General features: G+C 39.0%; 2 protein-coding genes across 2 annotated transcripts in view; one reads left to right on the forward strand and one right to left on the reverse strand.

The window, feature by feature from the left end:
• Positions 1–467: 467 nt before the first annotated feature.
• Nop60B (dyskerin pseudouridine synthase 1 Nop60B) lies at positions 468–2900 on the forward strand. The gene is made up of 11 exons (XM_090167711.1): positions 468–628; positions 742–794; positions 858–1280; positions 1352–1478; positions 1543–1673; positions 1741–2011; positions 2099–2217; positions 2288–2391; positions 2463–2532; positions 2591–2728; positions 2792–2900. Exons 1-11 carry the CDS (start codon positions 613–615, stop codon positions 2849–2851), a joined length of 1512 nt encoding a protein of 503 aa, XP_090023837.1. The 5' UTR covers positions 468–612; the 3' UTR covers positions 2852–2900.
• A 9003-nt stretch (positions 2901–11903) lies between these two features.
• Positions 11904–16126, reverse strand: part of RhoGEF3 (Rho guanine nucleotide exchange factor 3) — a 220651-nt gene continuing 216428 nt past the window's right edge. Inside the window, exons 11-20 of the mRNA XM_090167723.1 lie at positions 15948–16124; positions 15690–15884; positions 15154–15333; positions 14983–15087; positions 14662–14919; positions 13911–14036; positions 13755–13839; positions 13526–13684; positions 13386–13463; positions 11904–12906 (exon numbers count right to left, since the gene is read on the reverse strand). Coding sequence (XP_090023849.1) covers positions 12695–12906; positions 13386–13463; positions 13526–13684; positions 13755–13839; positions 13911–14036; positions 14662–14919; positions 14983–15087; positions 15154–15333; positions 15690–15884; positions 15948–16124 — 1575 coding nt within the window. The 3' untranslated portion in view covers positions 11904–12694. The remainder of the gene's footprint in view (positions 12907–13385; positions 13464–13525; positions 13685–13754; positions 13840–13910; positions 14037–14661; positions 14920–14982; positions 15088–15153; positions 15334–15689; positions 15885–15947; positions 16125–16126) is intronic.

Genomic DNA, 16126 nt, shown 5'->3' on the forward strand with positions numbered 1-16126 from the left:
CATGTGGTCGGGTCAGTCTGCTCTCCAGTTGTCCGCTTTCTTCAAATTAGACACTCTTCGCCAGACCAGGGGTCATGCAGCAAAAATATTCAAACCACGGGCCCGGACCAAACAACGTCAATGGCACCTTGCTTTCCGTGCTATCCAAACTTGGAACTCCCTCCCCGCAGATGTACTTTCTGCTCAATCTCGTTGGACTTTCCGCAGCCGCACTTGGGAGTTTCTCCATTCTACCGTTTAATTTTTTTTTCTTGCTTTTCCACTTGTGGGTTATATACAAGCTATTCTAGCTTCGTAACTTGTATTTTTCTTAATAATAATAATAATAATAATAACCTTTGATTTATTGTTCACACTGCTGGTTTTTTTAAAATTAAAACTTCGCGCCCTTTTAAAATGATGGTGAAAGTTTCACCATAGATGGCGAACTAAGCGTATTACAAAAGTAAATTGAAATCTTGAAAAAGTACGTTTCTTCCAGAATTCGCCCGGAACACCACTCTCCCACGTGGTTAAATAAATAGCGACTAAAAGTAAAGGTTTTCCTGTTTTTAAATGATAAATATAATAGTGCATTAGTAATTGATTAAGTGAAGATTTTTAAAATAAAACATGGAGAAACACGAAGGTTTGTTTTAATTTAAAATACAATTTGTTTTTACATGATACCAAGGCTTATTTCTTATTGTTGGCTGGTGACCTCGTGGGAGCCGAAACATAATAATAATTATGAAATTTCAGGTATTAAAACTTCACATAAAAAGAAAAGAAAGCGAGATAATTCTGATGATGAGGTACTTTCAACGTGATTCAATCAATTTGGAGTGTCTTGATAATTTTTCCACATTTCTGTTTAGGAAAATGAACCGACGTACGAAGTACAACCCTCCAACGAAGCTCCTCGTTTAAATTCAGAGGACTGGCCTCTCTTATTGAAAGGATTTGAAAAACTAAATTGCCGCTCCATGCACTTTACCCCCATTCCATGTAGCAGCTCCCCATTGAAACGTGAAATTAGGGAATACATTAGATCGGGGATTATAAATTTGGATAAACCCGTAAACCCATCCTCTCACGAAGTAGTCGCATGGGTGAAACGAATTATGAAAGTAGAAAAGACTGGTCATAGTGGCACATTGGATCCTAAAGTATCAGGATGTCTGATAGTGTGCATTGAACGAGCAACGCGTTTGGCCAAATCTCAACAAGGGGCTGGGAAAGAATATGTGTGCATTTTTAAACTACATAGTGCCGTTGAAAGTGAAAATAAACTTTTGAAGGTCTGTGCAAATTTTACAGTACTTTCCTCACTAATGTGTAGTGGTTACAATGGTTATTTTTATTATTTCAGGCACTAGAAAACCTAACCGGAGCTTTATTTCAACGTCCACCTTTAATTTCCGCTGTAAAAAGGCAACTTAGAGTTAGAACAATCTACGAAATCAACATGTTAGAGTTTAATGCTAAGCAAAACATGGGTAAGTCTTGAAATGGTTACCGAAGACAATCGTACGAGGTACTTAATAGAAACTTAATATTTAGGTATCATTCACTTAAAATGCGAAGCTGGAACGTACGTTAGGACGTTGTGTGTTCATTTAGGGTTAATGTTGGGTGTAGGAGGACAAATGCAAGAGCTAAGGAGAAATCGCTCGGGAATTAACTCCGAAGATGTAAATTTGAATAAATTAAGAATAAGATTGTTTATTGTTTAAAATACTCTTATTTTAAAATAAACAGCCAAAAGATAATATGGTCACTATGCATGATGTATTGGACGCTCAATGGCTATATGATCATCACAAAGACGAATCTTATCTGAGAAGGGTTATTAAACCATTGGAATCATTATTGACTTCTCATAAGAGGATTGTGTTAAAAGACAGTGCTGTCAATGCTGTTTGTTACGGGGCCAAAATTATGCTTCCTGGTGTACTTAGGTACGAGGATGGTATCGAATTGAACCAAGAAATAGTCATAATCACCACTAAAGGGGAAGCAGTCGCTCTCGGTAAGAAATATATTCTGACATAAAATTAGCTCTGTTTGATTTTGCTCTTCAAATTTAAACTAAATTTCCCTGAACCTTTAAATACAGCCATAGCTCTAATGACCACAGCAACGTTATATGTTTGTGATCATGGCATTGTGGCTAAAATCAAACGAGTAGTCATGGAAAGAGACACATATCCCCGTAAATGGGGCCTGGGCCCAACTGTAAGCTTCGTAATTTGTTGTGTAATAGCTTTTGCATACAATAATATCACCAATGTTTTTTAAATTGTAGGCTTCAATTAAGAAGAAAATGATTAAAGAAGGGCTATTAAGCAAACATGGCAAACCTAATGAACAGACACCCAGCGAATGGGTGCAACAGTACAAAGATTTGACGTACGATACTAATAACTGACTGGTTTTAATAATTTAATGAAATTATAAATGTTTGTTTACTCACTTTATAGAAGTACTCCTAGTGGTAGTGGAATTAAGGCTCCTTCGCAAATTAAAATGGAATTTGGAACTCCAACGCAGGTTAGCTCTCAAAGACTAGCCTCTTCAGAACTAAGCTTAAAATGTTCTTAAATTTCAGGTGAAACAAGAAGTTGCGAGTGACGGAGATGCACAAGACAATGGCACCTCCGAAGGAGAAAGTCCCAAAAAGAAGAAGAAGAAAAAGAAGGATAAGTCCGAGGCCAAAGATGAGGAAGAGGACCTAGAAACGCCTGCTGTAAGTTGTGCTAAGTAAAGGTACAACTACTTATTTTATAACCCGATCATTTGGTTTTTGTAGGCATCAGAAAAAAAGAAAAAGAAGAAGAAAAAGAAATCTAAAGAAGATGATTCAGATTGAAGTTTTGATGGAAATAATTTTTGGAATAAAAGAAAAGATGCATTTTTAATTATTTAATTCAATACAAACGTTAGGCAAAAAGCTATAGAAATTTGAATTCCAGGGCCTAAAATAAAAGTGCAAATCTGAGTTGCCCACTATGTATCCCAAAAAGGTATGAAAAATATAAAATAGCTGATTACTTCATGGGAGACTGACCTATCCAGTACTTATTAGCTGAAAACTATTCGTGAGTTCTGAACCGTTCAACCAGTCCCCATGCGCACTATTCGGCAAAAAAAAATTCTAGAACTACCCAAATGCAAACTATTCCCAGACAAGAACCTCTTGTTGAACCGTTCTAAATGGTACCTGCTCAAGAGCAAGTACTGGCCGGTACTCAAGGTTGAAATCTCTAAAATTCGGCTGCGTACGTCCAATCGTACGAATCACAACTATTCGTACAAAAGTTCTGAACTATCCAGAACTTTTGCGTGACGTCACAGCCTAGTCCTAAGCCGTTCTCTTAACGGTTCAGAACTCACGAATAGTTTTCAGCTATTGACAAACGCAGTCAATTTTGCTGAACTACAGCCAACTTTGACACTCGCGCTAGGGGCGCCCACGCCGAGAGATATTTTTGTTTATAGGTTAACATAGAAACTTCAACGAATGGGCTGGCCGCTATTACCCGAATGTCAAAGTTGGCCGTGGCTGAACTAAGTCAAGGTTCCTAGAAAAATATCTTATATAGGTTGGCGCATACAGCCTCTTTTCATACAAGAAAAACCAAACTCTCCCGTTAAAAAGCAACGGGGAAAGATATCCGGTTTCCCCCCTAAAAACACGTCACTGGATGTCAGGCAACAAGTCGTCTCTCTCCCTTTTGTCGTGAGAATCGAGTATAAATATTTATCTCACTGCGCAAACGCGAGTGACGTCGCCGTAGTTTTATTTATTTTTAACATAAGTAACATAATATTTAAATTATAATTTTACCAAGTTATAATACAATGGAATATAATATTATGAAATACAGTATCATGAAATATAATAGATTATAAAATATATTAATATGAAATATAATAGATTTTAACATATATTAATATGAAATATAATAGATTTTAACATATAATATTATGAAATATAATAGATTTTAACATATATTAATATGAAATATAATAGATTTTAACATATATTAATATGAAATATAATAGATTTTAACATATAATATTATGAAATATAATAGATTTTAACATATAATATTATGAAATATAATAGATTATAAAATCATATCGATCCATGTTAGTTTTAGGTCATGGTGGAATTAGAAATAAAATATTATTATTTTTATGAAGAATTACCCGTGAAAAGGTTTAAAAATATTAATTGAAATTTTGTTTTTTCGTATTATAAGCTTCGAGCTTAGGAAATATATGTAAAGAAATAGCAGATAACTTTTGAATTTCTGGGTTTTTCGGTTGAGCTTTCAGCAGACAGCTTTCCTATATTCAATTTAAACCTCGGTCGGTAGGCGGCGATACTTATGACCAAAATTTAAACTACGCACGAAGCCTATAGAGACGTTTCGAACCGCGGCTCGTCGTTCCATAATTATATTAAATATAATATAATATATTATAATACAATATAATGTAATAGATTACAAAAAATAATGAAAAATGAAAGGATATAAAATTAAATTAAACTGAAAGTGAAAATTGCTGGTTTATCTAATTTAAAATTGGGCGACTTTTCCTTCAACGTATCGTTTGAGAATATTTAAAAAGAAAAAAGGAACGACAGACAAATGAAAGTAAACTATATGCCCCCTCTAATTCGGTCTTCCGAAAACACGAACTCCAGAGACGTCACTCGCGACTGCGCAGGAGGAGAAAGAGAAAAAGAAACGTTTTCAAGAGAGGAGCAACATTTTTTCCCGAATGCGCCCCCGTTGGAACTAAGTTACTTTTTACAGCCGTTTTTAGTTTCACATCGAATATATATTCGAAGTGACACTTGCTATGGACGGAATGTCGTTAAGTGTTGTATGTTTGTTTGTTGTGGAAAGCGACGACACGGTAGATGGAGCTGCGAAAAATAATTTCTAATTTTGACGACAACGGGATTTGATTTTTTTTTTGAAATACACACACATCGGTGTCGACCCGAGGCCTTAGACACCAGCACACACATAACGGATTAATCAGGGCGAGATATGTGTAACGGCCACGCCAACGGGGGGATACGTGGGGACAGGGGTGGGGACACCCTTGGCGGAAGTATTCCGACCACCCGTTAGGGGATTGGTGGTCGTCCTCACACGGCCATCCACAAACTCTGCCTCCCGGACGCCTGGGATTACAGGAGTGAGCCACTACTCCCGGCAACGGGATTTGATTCGAACCGAGATTTCTGACCGCATAGTCTCCAAAACCAACGTCTTATCCAAATGAGCCACGCCGTCCTCTTCGAAATCTCGCTTGAACTTTTAGCCTTGAACACTCTTATAGTTTGTATAGTTGGTCCCGAGATGTCACTCTTGTCCGAAAGTTTCGGCGCGTTTTTTTGTTTGAATTTTTCATCGAGCAGTTACTTTGGCGGGAAGTTTGAATTCGATAGAACTCTTTTTGTCCGCCCCCTCACGCGTGAGGTTAATTTCCGCCCCATCCGACCAGCCCCCTTAAAGGGAGAGTGACCGGAAAAAACAAGTTGGTCTCATTCGGTAGAACTCTTTGACGTGCACGCAGTGCCGTTAATTTCCGCCCCCTCCAACCAACCCCCTGAAAGGGAGAGTGACCGAAAAAAATAAGTAGGTTTCATTCGATAGAACTCTTTGACGCGCACGCAGTGCCGTTTATTTCCGCCCCCTCCGACCAACCCTCTTAAAGGGAGAGTGACGAAAAAAAACAAGTTGGTTTCATTATTTAGAACTCTTTGACGCGCACAATAGAACTCTTTGACGTGCACGCAGTGCCATTAATTTTCGCCCCCTCAGACCAACCCCCTTAAAGGGAGAGTCTCCGAATGGTACGATATCGTACGCCAAGAATATTGGAATACGCCCTAGGGTCAAGTCTCATTTTTCGCGCCGAACGATACCCTTCCGCATCTATATAACAAAAATTACTACACCTATATTACTTCTATACCTCTAAACTGTGTGCAAGTTTCAGCTGTCAGGTAAACAAGTGGCGCAATGTTTCAGCTCTCTCAGGTAAACAGGGGGCGCAATATTTGTAATTTATTTACTTTTAAATTATGCTTCACTTTAATTTCTTATTTAGGTTTAGTTACTAACATTACAAAAAATAAAACAAATGTTTTGTCATTTCTTCAAAGTTTTATTATTTATTTAGAAAATTTGTAATTCCCAAAATTAATTTCATTTTATTATCGTCATTCCGTTCACGACGACCCGAGTCGTCCGGCCTTTGACGGCGACGCCCATGTTCATGTTTTCCTAACCTATTTCACCTTTGATACTTTCCGTCTATCAAACGATAGGAAATCACATGGCACCAACAGCTTTTGTATTGCTTTTACCACCCGGGTCTTCTGAGAGTGGGTGGCGCCCAAGTTTTAATACTTCAACTTAGGATGGTATTTTATATATCTAACGATAGGAAATCACATGGCCTCTACAGCTTTTGTATTGGTTTGCCCACCCGGGTATCCTGAGGGTGGGCGGTGCCTACTCTTTAACATAGGATGGTAAATTATATATCAAACAATAGGAAATCACATGGGCTCAACAGCTTTTATATTAGTTTGCCCAACCGGGTCTCCTGATGGTGGGCGGCATCCACTCTTAGGATGGCAATTTATATATCTAACGATAAGAAATCACGTAGCCTCAACAGCTTTTGTATTAGTTTGCCTACCTGTGTCTACTAAGGGTCAAAGACTATATATACGCTTCGCTTACTAGACAGGCGTGTTCCTAGGAAAAACCTGTTAACACCGCTGTAGCACTGTAAAAGCTGGCGCTGACCCTAGGGCGGTGCGAACGGTGCGACCGCACCGGGAGCCGTCATAGGGGGGGGGCGCCGAAACGGGATCGGCATGACGGGACCAATAACTTTTGACCGCAAGACCGAAACGCCTGACCTCGCAATGAGATCTCGCACCACCAGAAAAAGTTGCTCAGGCCGCTACTGAGCTGGGGTAATATTTTGACCCGCGATTGCGTTTATCAACAAAATAACCGGCTCTTCCGGGCCGCTTATTTCGTTGACTCTCCGTTTGCAAACGTGACGTCAATCCCGGAAGTGAAAAAAAGTCGTACAGTAGCGAATGCGCATTCAACGGTCCAACCGTTTGCTGTTACTGAACGCGGCCCCGATTATGTATCAGAAAAACGGTAACACGCTACCTGAGAGCAAAATTCAAGTACGTCGAGATACGTGACTATTGAAAGAAATTCAAAATAAGAATCCTTGAGTGTTTTTAAATTATGGTGACTCACAAGGAGACTACCCGAGGTGTTACACACCGATTTTGTTCAAACTCGGGGGATTGTTCTTTTTCATGTAACTTGAAAAATCCTAAAGGGATTTTATTCAATGGGCAACGGTTTTGCCATGGCAACGAAAAATGTTTTTGACCACATAAAATGGAAATTTTCCCATTGAAAATAACATGGGATTTTGACCGATTCCAATGGTCCCCCCTGTGAAACATTTTACAAAATTGAAATAAAAATTAAAATACCAAAATTATATAAAAATTGATAAAAATTGACGAAAAAAATCAAAATTGGTCACATTTTGATCAATTTTTTAAAAAACAATTCACAGGTTTTTCTAATATGTTTGTGAATTTTAAACGGATTTTGGTGTTCAACAACCATTTACGTCACGATAAGCAATCGGATCGAACGTTGACGCAATAGGAAGTATCGGATTATTTTACGATTTTAGTTGTTGAACGCAGCCTTGATCCCAATAAGTGTTTAATTTTGTCCCTTTTCGTAGGCCCCACTCTCCCGTGCCCCCTGTTCGTAATAGAGATTTTAAGTCTGCTGCTTGGTCCTGACTACTTAAAGCCAAAAGGCAGGGTGCTTCACCGCAATTAAATATCGTTTGGCCCGTAGGAAATTTGAGGCTGCTTTAACTTCCAATATCAGCGACAATCCGAAAGCCTTTTGTTCACACATTAACCGATTCCGCTCTACCAGAACTCCCATTTCTGAGCTTTAAAATCCTGATGGTACTTTTCCCACTTCCGTGTCTAAGGCGGCCTCGGTTCTTAACGATTTTTTTGCCTCCACTGTTAGGTCTATTGTTGTACCTGCATATTTTTTACCCCAGCCTACAAAACTACTTCTGCCCTCGCTCTAACGAAATTCACTCGCGAACCATCTGAAACTCTTCTTTTACTTAATAAATCTCCTGGCCCTGACGGTATCCATCCTTTTCTTCTAAAGCCGCTAGCTAGTGTCCTTTCTTTTCCTTTATACCTTTTAATTTATCGTTCTTTTCCTAATTGTGAACTTCCTTCTTGCTGAAAGGAGGCTAATATCACCCCCACTCCCAAAATTGGTTCCATTTCTGACCCATCTACTTATCGCCCAATTAGTAACTTAAATCAGGTGCCTAAATTCAACGAACAACTCGCTTATGCTCAAATTACTTCCTTCCTCCGCGGCAACAACTTATTTTATACCTCGCGACACGGTTTTCTCAATAAGCGGAATGGTCTTGCCTCACGAACGTATTGCAGGCCACTAACACTTGGTCTCATTGGATTGACGAAGGGTTTAGAGTGGATGTTATCTTCCTAGATTTCGCCAAGGCCTTTGATTCCATTCCCCAAGTGTACCTTCTTGAGGTCCTTCACTCTGCTGGTATTTGCGGCGATGTCTTTCTGGTAGTAAGCAGAGTTATTCTGCAGGGTCAAGCCTCTTCTTTAAGTGCTGGTGACAAGGGGGTCCCCCAGGGTTCTGTCCTTGGTCCGTCGCTTTTTAACATATTTATGAACTCTAATCTGCGCGCTGTTGTGTTGGTCGCTTTGGTATTGCTTTTCGCTGATGACACTAAGCTTTCCTATAAAATTAAGTACTCTTCGGATTGTCTCGCGCTCCAGAAAGAACCCAACTTCACATATTACATTAAGGGTGTCCCACTCCCTTCTTGCTCTCTGAGAGGGATTTGGGTATTATTGTCGATCCGTGCCTCAAATTATCTACGCACACTAATAAGGTTTCCAAACTTATTTCGACTATAGGAGTCTAAATAAATCATCCTCCCAGGAAATCGCCGAGAAGTAATATTACCGAGAACAAGGAACCGCTAGGTATTGTTTATATAGTGCTTGTGGAAATAATGGAAACTTTTCACCTGTAAACAGAAAGTAGTGTTTTTGCCAAGCCTTAATATGTCAAAATAACTAACTGGTTAAATGGGAACGTCATTGGGAACAGTGACTTGCAGGTCCTGGCTCTTGGAAATATTACTTCCTGGCAGGGGCGTGCCATTGTTTTTACGAGAGCGGAAGCAAAAACCGTAGAAATCGGATAACAACGATTTTTGAAATTTTGTCGCGTGGTCCGATTAGATCTTTTAAAGAACCCTGCCTTTGGCTCATGCTTTTCGTTTGGCTGGCAACGAAAGTTACGCCATCGGCGCCGCACTGGTGAATTAACACTCTATTTCGACTAAGATTGAATGGCCGACTTTAACTCGCCGCTAACGCGTTTTGTTTTCACATATTTAAAGCGACTTATGTGTAACTAAAGTTGGAAGAATGGCTCAAAATTGCGTAAGAGTAAATACACAAAAGAAAAGATATTTTCACAGGTTAGTGTTACGTGTGTTAGAAATAGTTTTATTTTTACTATAATTTCCAATCGCTAAGAACGCACTAGAAAACGCGTTTCTTTCAAATCATAGAAAGCTAGTTTTTTTTAAAATAAAAAACGAAGAATGGTTCAAAATAGCGTAATTAAATATTAAACAGGTTACTATTAGAAATAGTTGTTTTACGCGCAATGGTTATGGGGGAAACCGGTGCACAGTAATGATTTATCGCGAATATCTTCGTTAGTATCGTATGTACGGCTATAAACCCAATTACGAACATTAGGGCCCGGCTATTTCCTACAAAAAATGTTCTATGAACATTTTACATACGAGCAATCGTTGTGTCGTATTCGCGGTTTTAACGTTGTACCCGAAACGCGTCTTACAATTTTGCGCCTTCGTTGGCTTAAAACGCGTCCGCCGCTCTTCATGTAAACGCATTTAAAATTTACCACCCAGCTAACTTTTGTTATTTCTGCAAGAAATCGCTTGAAATGAAGCTATTGTGAAGGTTGTGTGAGATAAAATGATGGGAAAGTCGGAATAATAGGTCACTTCAATTTAAGTTCATATTGACTGCCGTAAGGAATAAATGCAAAAGACCAGTATCAATGCTTTGAAAAGAAAACACGACACCGATGAGACTGTTCGACAAGTAGAACGCGAGCGAATCAAACGTATAATAAATTATATTTAATACTTTAAATTTGTGTATTATTTCAACGCTAAATATAGACCTCAGAGCCAGCAGGAATATACTTAAGACAGTTTCTCTAAACAAAAGTACATCTAATTTTAACAGAAGCAAACTGAAAACCTACTATAAACTAACAATTGTAAGTATTATAAATAGCTAGGCCTATGCGACCAATGTAAAATTCCCAAACAAACAGTGAAGAAAAATTTAACTTTTGGATATGAGCTAGCTATTTAACATATAATTGCATAACATTAGCTTACTAGAGTGACAGAATCAGATAGCAAAGGCTAAGCCTAAGCCTTCCTAACTATCCCTAAATACAGTAAACTATTTTTTTAATAATAAAGATAAGTTACAACAATTATTCAAAAGATAATCTATCACCTCGTAAAATAACAAAGAAATGCTGTATTTATCTTTCGAAAAATATGAATCCGAAAACCACATTCTGGATAGTTGCAGCCTTCTCTCGCTTTGTGCTTGCAGCTAAATTTGTTAAAGAAAGTGGAAAAGCCCACTAATGAATCAACAACACCTGTAAATGGTTATTTGCATCAGTGCCTACGTTATTCACAAAGTAGACCTGATCAATAGATAAAATAAGCTTCCCGCGCGCGGCGTAGATGGTGTTACTGTCGTTTCAGAAAATAATCTAATCGGTGGGCTGCCAGCCATTCGATTAAGCGTTCTAGTTTGTTATCCGATTTCTATGAAAAAAAAAAACAATATTATTAGCACATACCTTGTTAAATAGGCTGCGTCCGGAAAAATGACGAGAGATAGAAAACTAACCAAAAGGGTGTCGCCACGGACTATATTATACCTAGTCCGTCGTGTCGCATGTTTAGTTGGCCTGTCAGGTTGGAAAATAAGAATACTGAGTTAACACCTCTGCCCAAAGTCTGCCCGGGGAAAAAGTAGCGATCATAAAAAGCAACGGTCTCAACTCTCCTCTCCGTTGAGCCTTTCTGAACGCAGCCATATTTTCGTTGAGACCGTTGCTTAATGTGACGTAGGATCTTGTTGAACGCTTTTTACGCTTGTTGTAAATTTTGTACAATATCGTCTGCAGCTAGCCTTCCTCCGTCACGTGACCGTTAAGTAAAGTAAAACAAACACAGCACCCCACACAAGGAGAACGCAAGCCGTCAAAGGTCACGCATTTTCTTGTGTACAGTTTTCATTTGTTAGACGCTTTAGTGTCTACTGCCGTCGGAAGGGGAAAATTCGGAAATTGTCTACCCCTTTTCCGTAAAACACTCAGCGTAAAGGCTCGTCCAATTAAATTTGTCCACAACACTGCGTTAGCGTTTTTAAAGGCTAGCTGCGTTCTCCTTGTGTTTGTTACTCCTAGCTGCTATCACAGCCGATGATTTCGTTGCTCAACGGTGAGTACGTTGAGCGTTAGTGAACGCAGCCTTAAGCTCGTGACGCATAGAAACACATTTTATACTTTTATTTTAGGGAAACAACTATTCAGTCCAATCTCAAAACGGCGCGACATTTAAAAGTGAAACGGCCACGTGACTAAAAAAACTTACTCTTTTGTTAAAATTTGTATTTTCTTTTATTTGACATATTAATCAAGACTGGTCCAATCTTTTGCAATGATTGTCACACAGCGTAGACACGAAACAAACCTAAACACTATATTTTCTGCATTTTTATAAATACATCTGATCATGCAATAACTGTCTGTACAACAAAAAGCACAATAGTGCTTTTGATAAAAAATGAACCAAAAAGGCTATATATCTTTTGTTTGTCAAAACCCATTTACCTCTTGGGACAATTTCAATGAATATCTATTTACAATTAAATTGGAGCTCCTTAATTATTTTTACTTTAGAACAAATTGCCACTTGAATGGCACTCTTACTATTTCATTAAATACTAAAAACGCGTCGTGGAATTTCAACGACGACTCCAATGATTCTACCATTTTTCTATCGAGTGACCTAATTAAAGCTGTTTATGGCTTCTAATTTACATACTACATTCTAGCTCCAACTTAAACAAAAATAAAAACAATGAAGTGGAAGAACAGACTAGCTTGGATTAAAAACACTAATAATTAACAAAGTTTATCTTTTTTTCTTTAAGACATCTACCGGTGATAACTTCATTTAACCAGGCACCTTGAATAGTGAGTGTATTTATAACTGGAGTATAAAGATTTGATAACATCATATCGCTATATCACAGTTCTTATAAAATGTCGGGGGAAGGGGGCTTTTAACTTTTATAATACAGAGGGGGAGTTCTTTTTTCAAATGGGGATCGTAACTTTAATGTAAAAATGTAATTTTAGCGAATGGGAAAATTATTTTAATTAGCTAAAATTATTTTTATTCGCTGAAATTATTTTTTAGATTTTTTTCCGCTGCCAAAGTGAAACCAGCCGGAACCCTTTTTCTTGGTCGGGGCTACCCTAGCGTGACTACCGTTTACAACCATCGAAGGGCTGAGATTGGATGGTAAGCTGCCGGACCTGGTTTTCGGACCAGGAGGATCCAGAAGTAGCTCGACAACGGCAGTATCTGGGTGCGGTCTAGATCCTTTTGGAATTTTGGCTGCAAAAACATTTCATCTTCAATAAGGAATATTTATAAAAAAATGATATCGATATTAACAAATTGCTTACAGGGAAACAAACAAATAGAGCGAAGCCCATAGAGGTTCAATTTTAATGCTTTTCTTTAAATTAGATGGCGCCAATTTATAACTTTTGGCGGGAATGGAATAAACCCCCAATTCCTAACACTATTTTTAAGAGACGTTTTATATGGAAACTATAAACTAAAGTTTAAATTACGAAAATGTGGGTATAAAAGGAATTAAAATTCTTATATTTTCATGTGGTTTTTAGATAATTTAAAATTTTTAGGTTTCAGACTGTTGGCGTCATCTGGTAAGACCTTGGATACTTAAAACTTCGCCTCTAATGGCCTCACCTTTGTAAAAGTATCTTCTCCCTTGTCTATGTGTATCGGTCCTAATTCTAAACAAAACTGAGGCAAAGTTTGTAGAAAAAAGAAGTAATATCACTCACCTCTCGGCCGTTTCGTTTTGGATTTATTCAAGACTGCTAATTTGGCCGCTTTTTTGGCTTGTATTGTCACTATAAAACCTACAGAATCGCCGAATGAGTAAAAAATTCACGGTAGCGGTAACGTGAGACTCGCGATGTACCTTGTTCTTTGTCTTCCAGACCTAACTGCCTCTCTTCCCTCAAGGCTTGCAACCAGCGCGACTTTTCCAAAGGCGTTTTGGCATAAAATAGGAACCACTTGTCGCGCTTGCTGCAGTGAATTTTCCAAGCGTTTCTTAGGTTTATTCCAAATTGAGCATCTAGATTTTAACAAAACATAATAATGAGCTTCTTCATTACTCAATTTAAAATACAAATGAAAAATGGTACCTTTTCCATCTTCAACATCAAACACGCAACAGTGATTTAGATCTATTCGGCCTTTATAAACCGCCGTGTTTCTCTTTATCAAATCCTTGAGTAGAGAAACAAAAGGTCATTATTTGGATGTTACAAACTGTGGAAGATTAGCAAATAAAAATCTACCTTTTTGCAGTAGACTAGAAGCTGATCGAATAAAAACAAAGTAATGTCTCGTGACCAGTTGGATGTAACCCTCGTAACCTCACCCGAATGAATGAGAACGGAACTTGTTTCGAGAATGTCAGGTCCCTTTAAAGTAATTGTAGAGAGATATGTATTTGTAGGATAAATTATTATTATTGGTAGGATACTCGTGGGTCTGGCCAAGTTTGGTTTTCATGTTAACGAGTTTGGCCAACACATTAAAGGGCCACATAATGATAGGAATTTGGAGGGTGGTGGCTACAGAATAACGTGTATTTGGAAGCAAGTAAGTATGTTAAAGGGGTCCCCCCCCCCCCCCCCCCCGAGTTCTTGTGGAAATTAACGGTAATAGTTGGTGAGGGGAGCTGTTAGCTCGCGTGGCATGAAAAGCTTGCCACCACCCTCCTACCCATTGTAACCCGGCCACCTGTTTAAGGCATTAAAAGTCGCTAGATGACTTGGGCCTAAGGTGGTGCCTTTGGTATTAGCCTAGCTGATTATTATTAGTACTTTGGTCCAAAAACTGCCGAGAGATAGAAAGCAAAACACAAGGGTTATCGCATTTTTAGTCGGCCTGTCATTTTGTCAAATAAGTATCCTGAGTGAAATACAACTCTGCGCAAAGTCTGCCCTGGGAAAAAGTAGCGGGGCAAGTTGCCCCCATGGTTGGCACACCCCGGGACGCTACGAGAAAGCATCAAATAGTCAATAAAATGTATTTAGTATTTACCTCCCATCCTTCTATGGATTTCTGCCATTCAACTAGCTTCTCGAGACACTCCATTCTCCTCTTCCTTTCGTTAACCAGTTGAGCCACGCCTCTCATGGCAGCCAAGGCATCTGTGACTATTAGGTAGTCAGGGTGATCTGGTTTAGTGTATTTGAGCAGTTCCGCTAACTGGAGCGGGTATTTGCATATCTTTTGGACGGGTGTTAGTAAGAACCCGTCCAAAGATATATCAATCATGTCTTGAAGCAGTCGACAGGCCTGATACAACGAAGGAAATCTTATTGAAATTTACCTCGAGTATTCGAGTTATTGGCGTTTTACCTCAAAGAATTGGACGTATTTTTGGTCGGAATATAGTTCTTGCAATTGACTGACTGCCAGCGGATGATTGTTGCAATACTCGGAATAAATTTTAAAAGAATCTTTCTGCAAATTAAATATAATTTTTATTATTCTGTACAGGGAGAAGTAACTGCAGGAAAATGATCTTACGTGGTTCAAAAAACACTGTCCTATTTCGCTAATGTGAGGCGCTTGCCAGTTAATGCAAGCTTCTAAATGCTTAAGAAAAATGCTCTGAAAGCTGTAAATGGCTTCGATGTTTCCGAAAATAGTGGAAATGACTTCCTCTGAAAACATGTCCGGACGACGTCGGACTTGCTTCAGATAACCCTAATCCAGAACCATTTCGGTTATAATTAATAGGGATTCGGTGCAACCAAAGACAATATAGGCCTCGTAGATTCTTTTTCGCGCCTCTATTTTACCCCTCTTTCTTGCCTCCCGCTCGTTGGCCATTGCATCTGCCCTCAGCTGGGAATCTAGCATCCACTTTTTGGGTATCCGTAATGGAGGATGGGGAAAACCAAACATGGACGCGCCCAGGAAAATACCGCGAAAAAGAGTGTATATTTAGGTACCATGGCAACTTTAGAGCAAACTTTTTCGGAGTAAACGCTATTGACTACGCGCAGTGATTTCGAATCTAGGGTACGAAGTCTATATTATCTTTGATGAAAATGACGTACCTCCACTACGTCTCTCAAGTGCTGCACGAAATCTCTTTCGGTAGTGACTATTTCTCGGACAACATTAGCTCGGACTTGTTCGTTACTAAGTAGACTGATGCTCATCTTCCTGGGAGCGTGGTTTCGAGTGATCATCGTGCCGTCGGCCATTTTGATAATGCAGTCCTCGACGGTATCTTCTTGGCTGACTCTTAACTATAAAAATCATTACGATTTTAAACGCGTTTCCAACTTCGTAAAGCTGACAAAAGTTATTACCCTGACGAATGGAGCGGGGAACCACCCGGAACGACCTCCGATTGACCCCCACCACCAATCTTTGTCGCTGGTATCCGTCACCTCAATGACTTCACCCGCTTTGAAAGGCAATTCCTCCATGTCGATCGTGACGTGGTCCCATAACGCTTCGGCATACGTTACCGTATCTTCGTACATCT

Source organism: Leiobunum rupestre, chromosome 3 (assembly GCF_980474605.1).
Source record: "Leiobunum rupestre chromosome 3, qqLeiRupe1.1.hap1, whole genome shotgun sequence".
Taxonomy (NCBI): domain Eukaryota; kingdom Metazoa; phylum Arthropoda; class Arachnida; order Opiliones; family Sclerosomatidae; genus Leiobunum; species Leiobunum rupestre.

Coding starts and splice junctions, on each gene's coding strand:
- Nop60B (XM_090167711.1), top strand. Junction 1,479..1,542: donor TAATGCTAAGCAAAACATGG/GTAAGTCTTGAA, acceptor CTTAATATTTAG/GTATCATTCACTTAAAATGC. Junction 2,729..2,791: donor AGGACCTAGAAACGCCTGCT/GTAAGTTGTGCT, acceptor TGGTTTTTGTAG/GCATCAGAAAAAAAGAAAAA.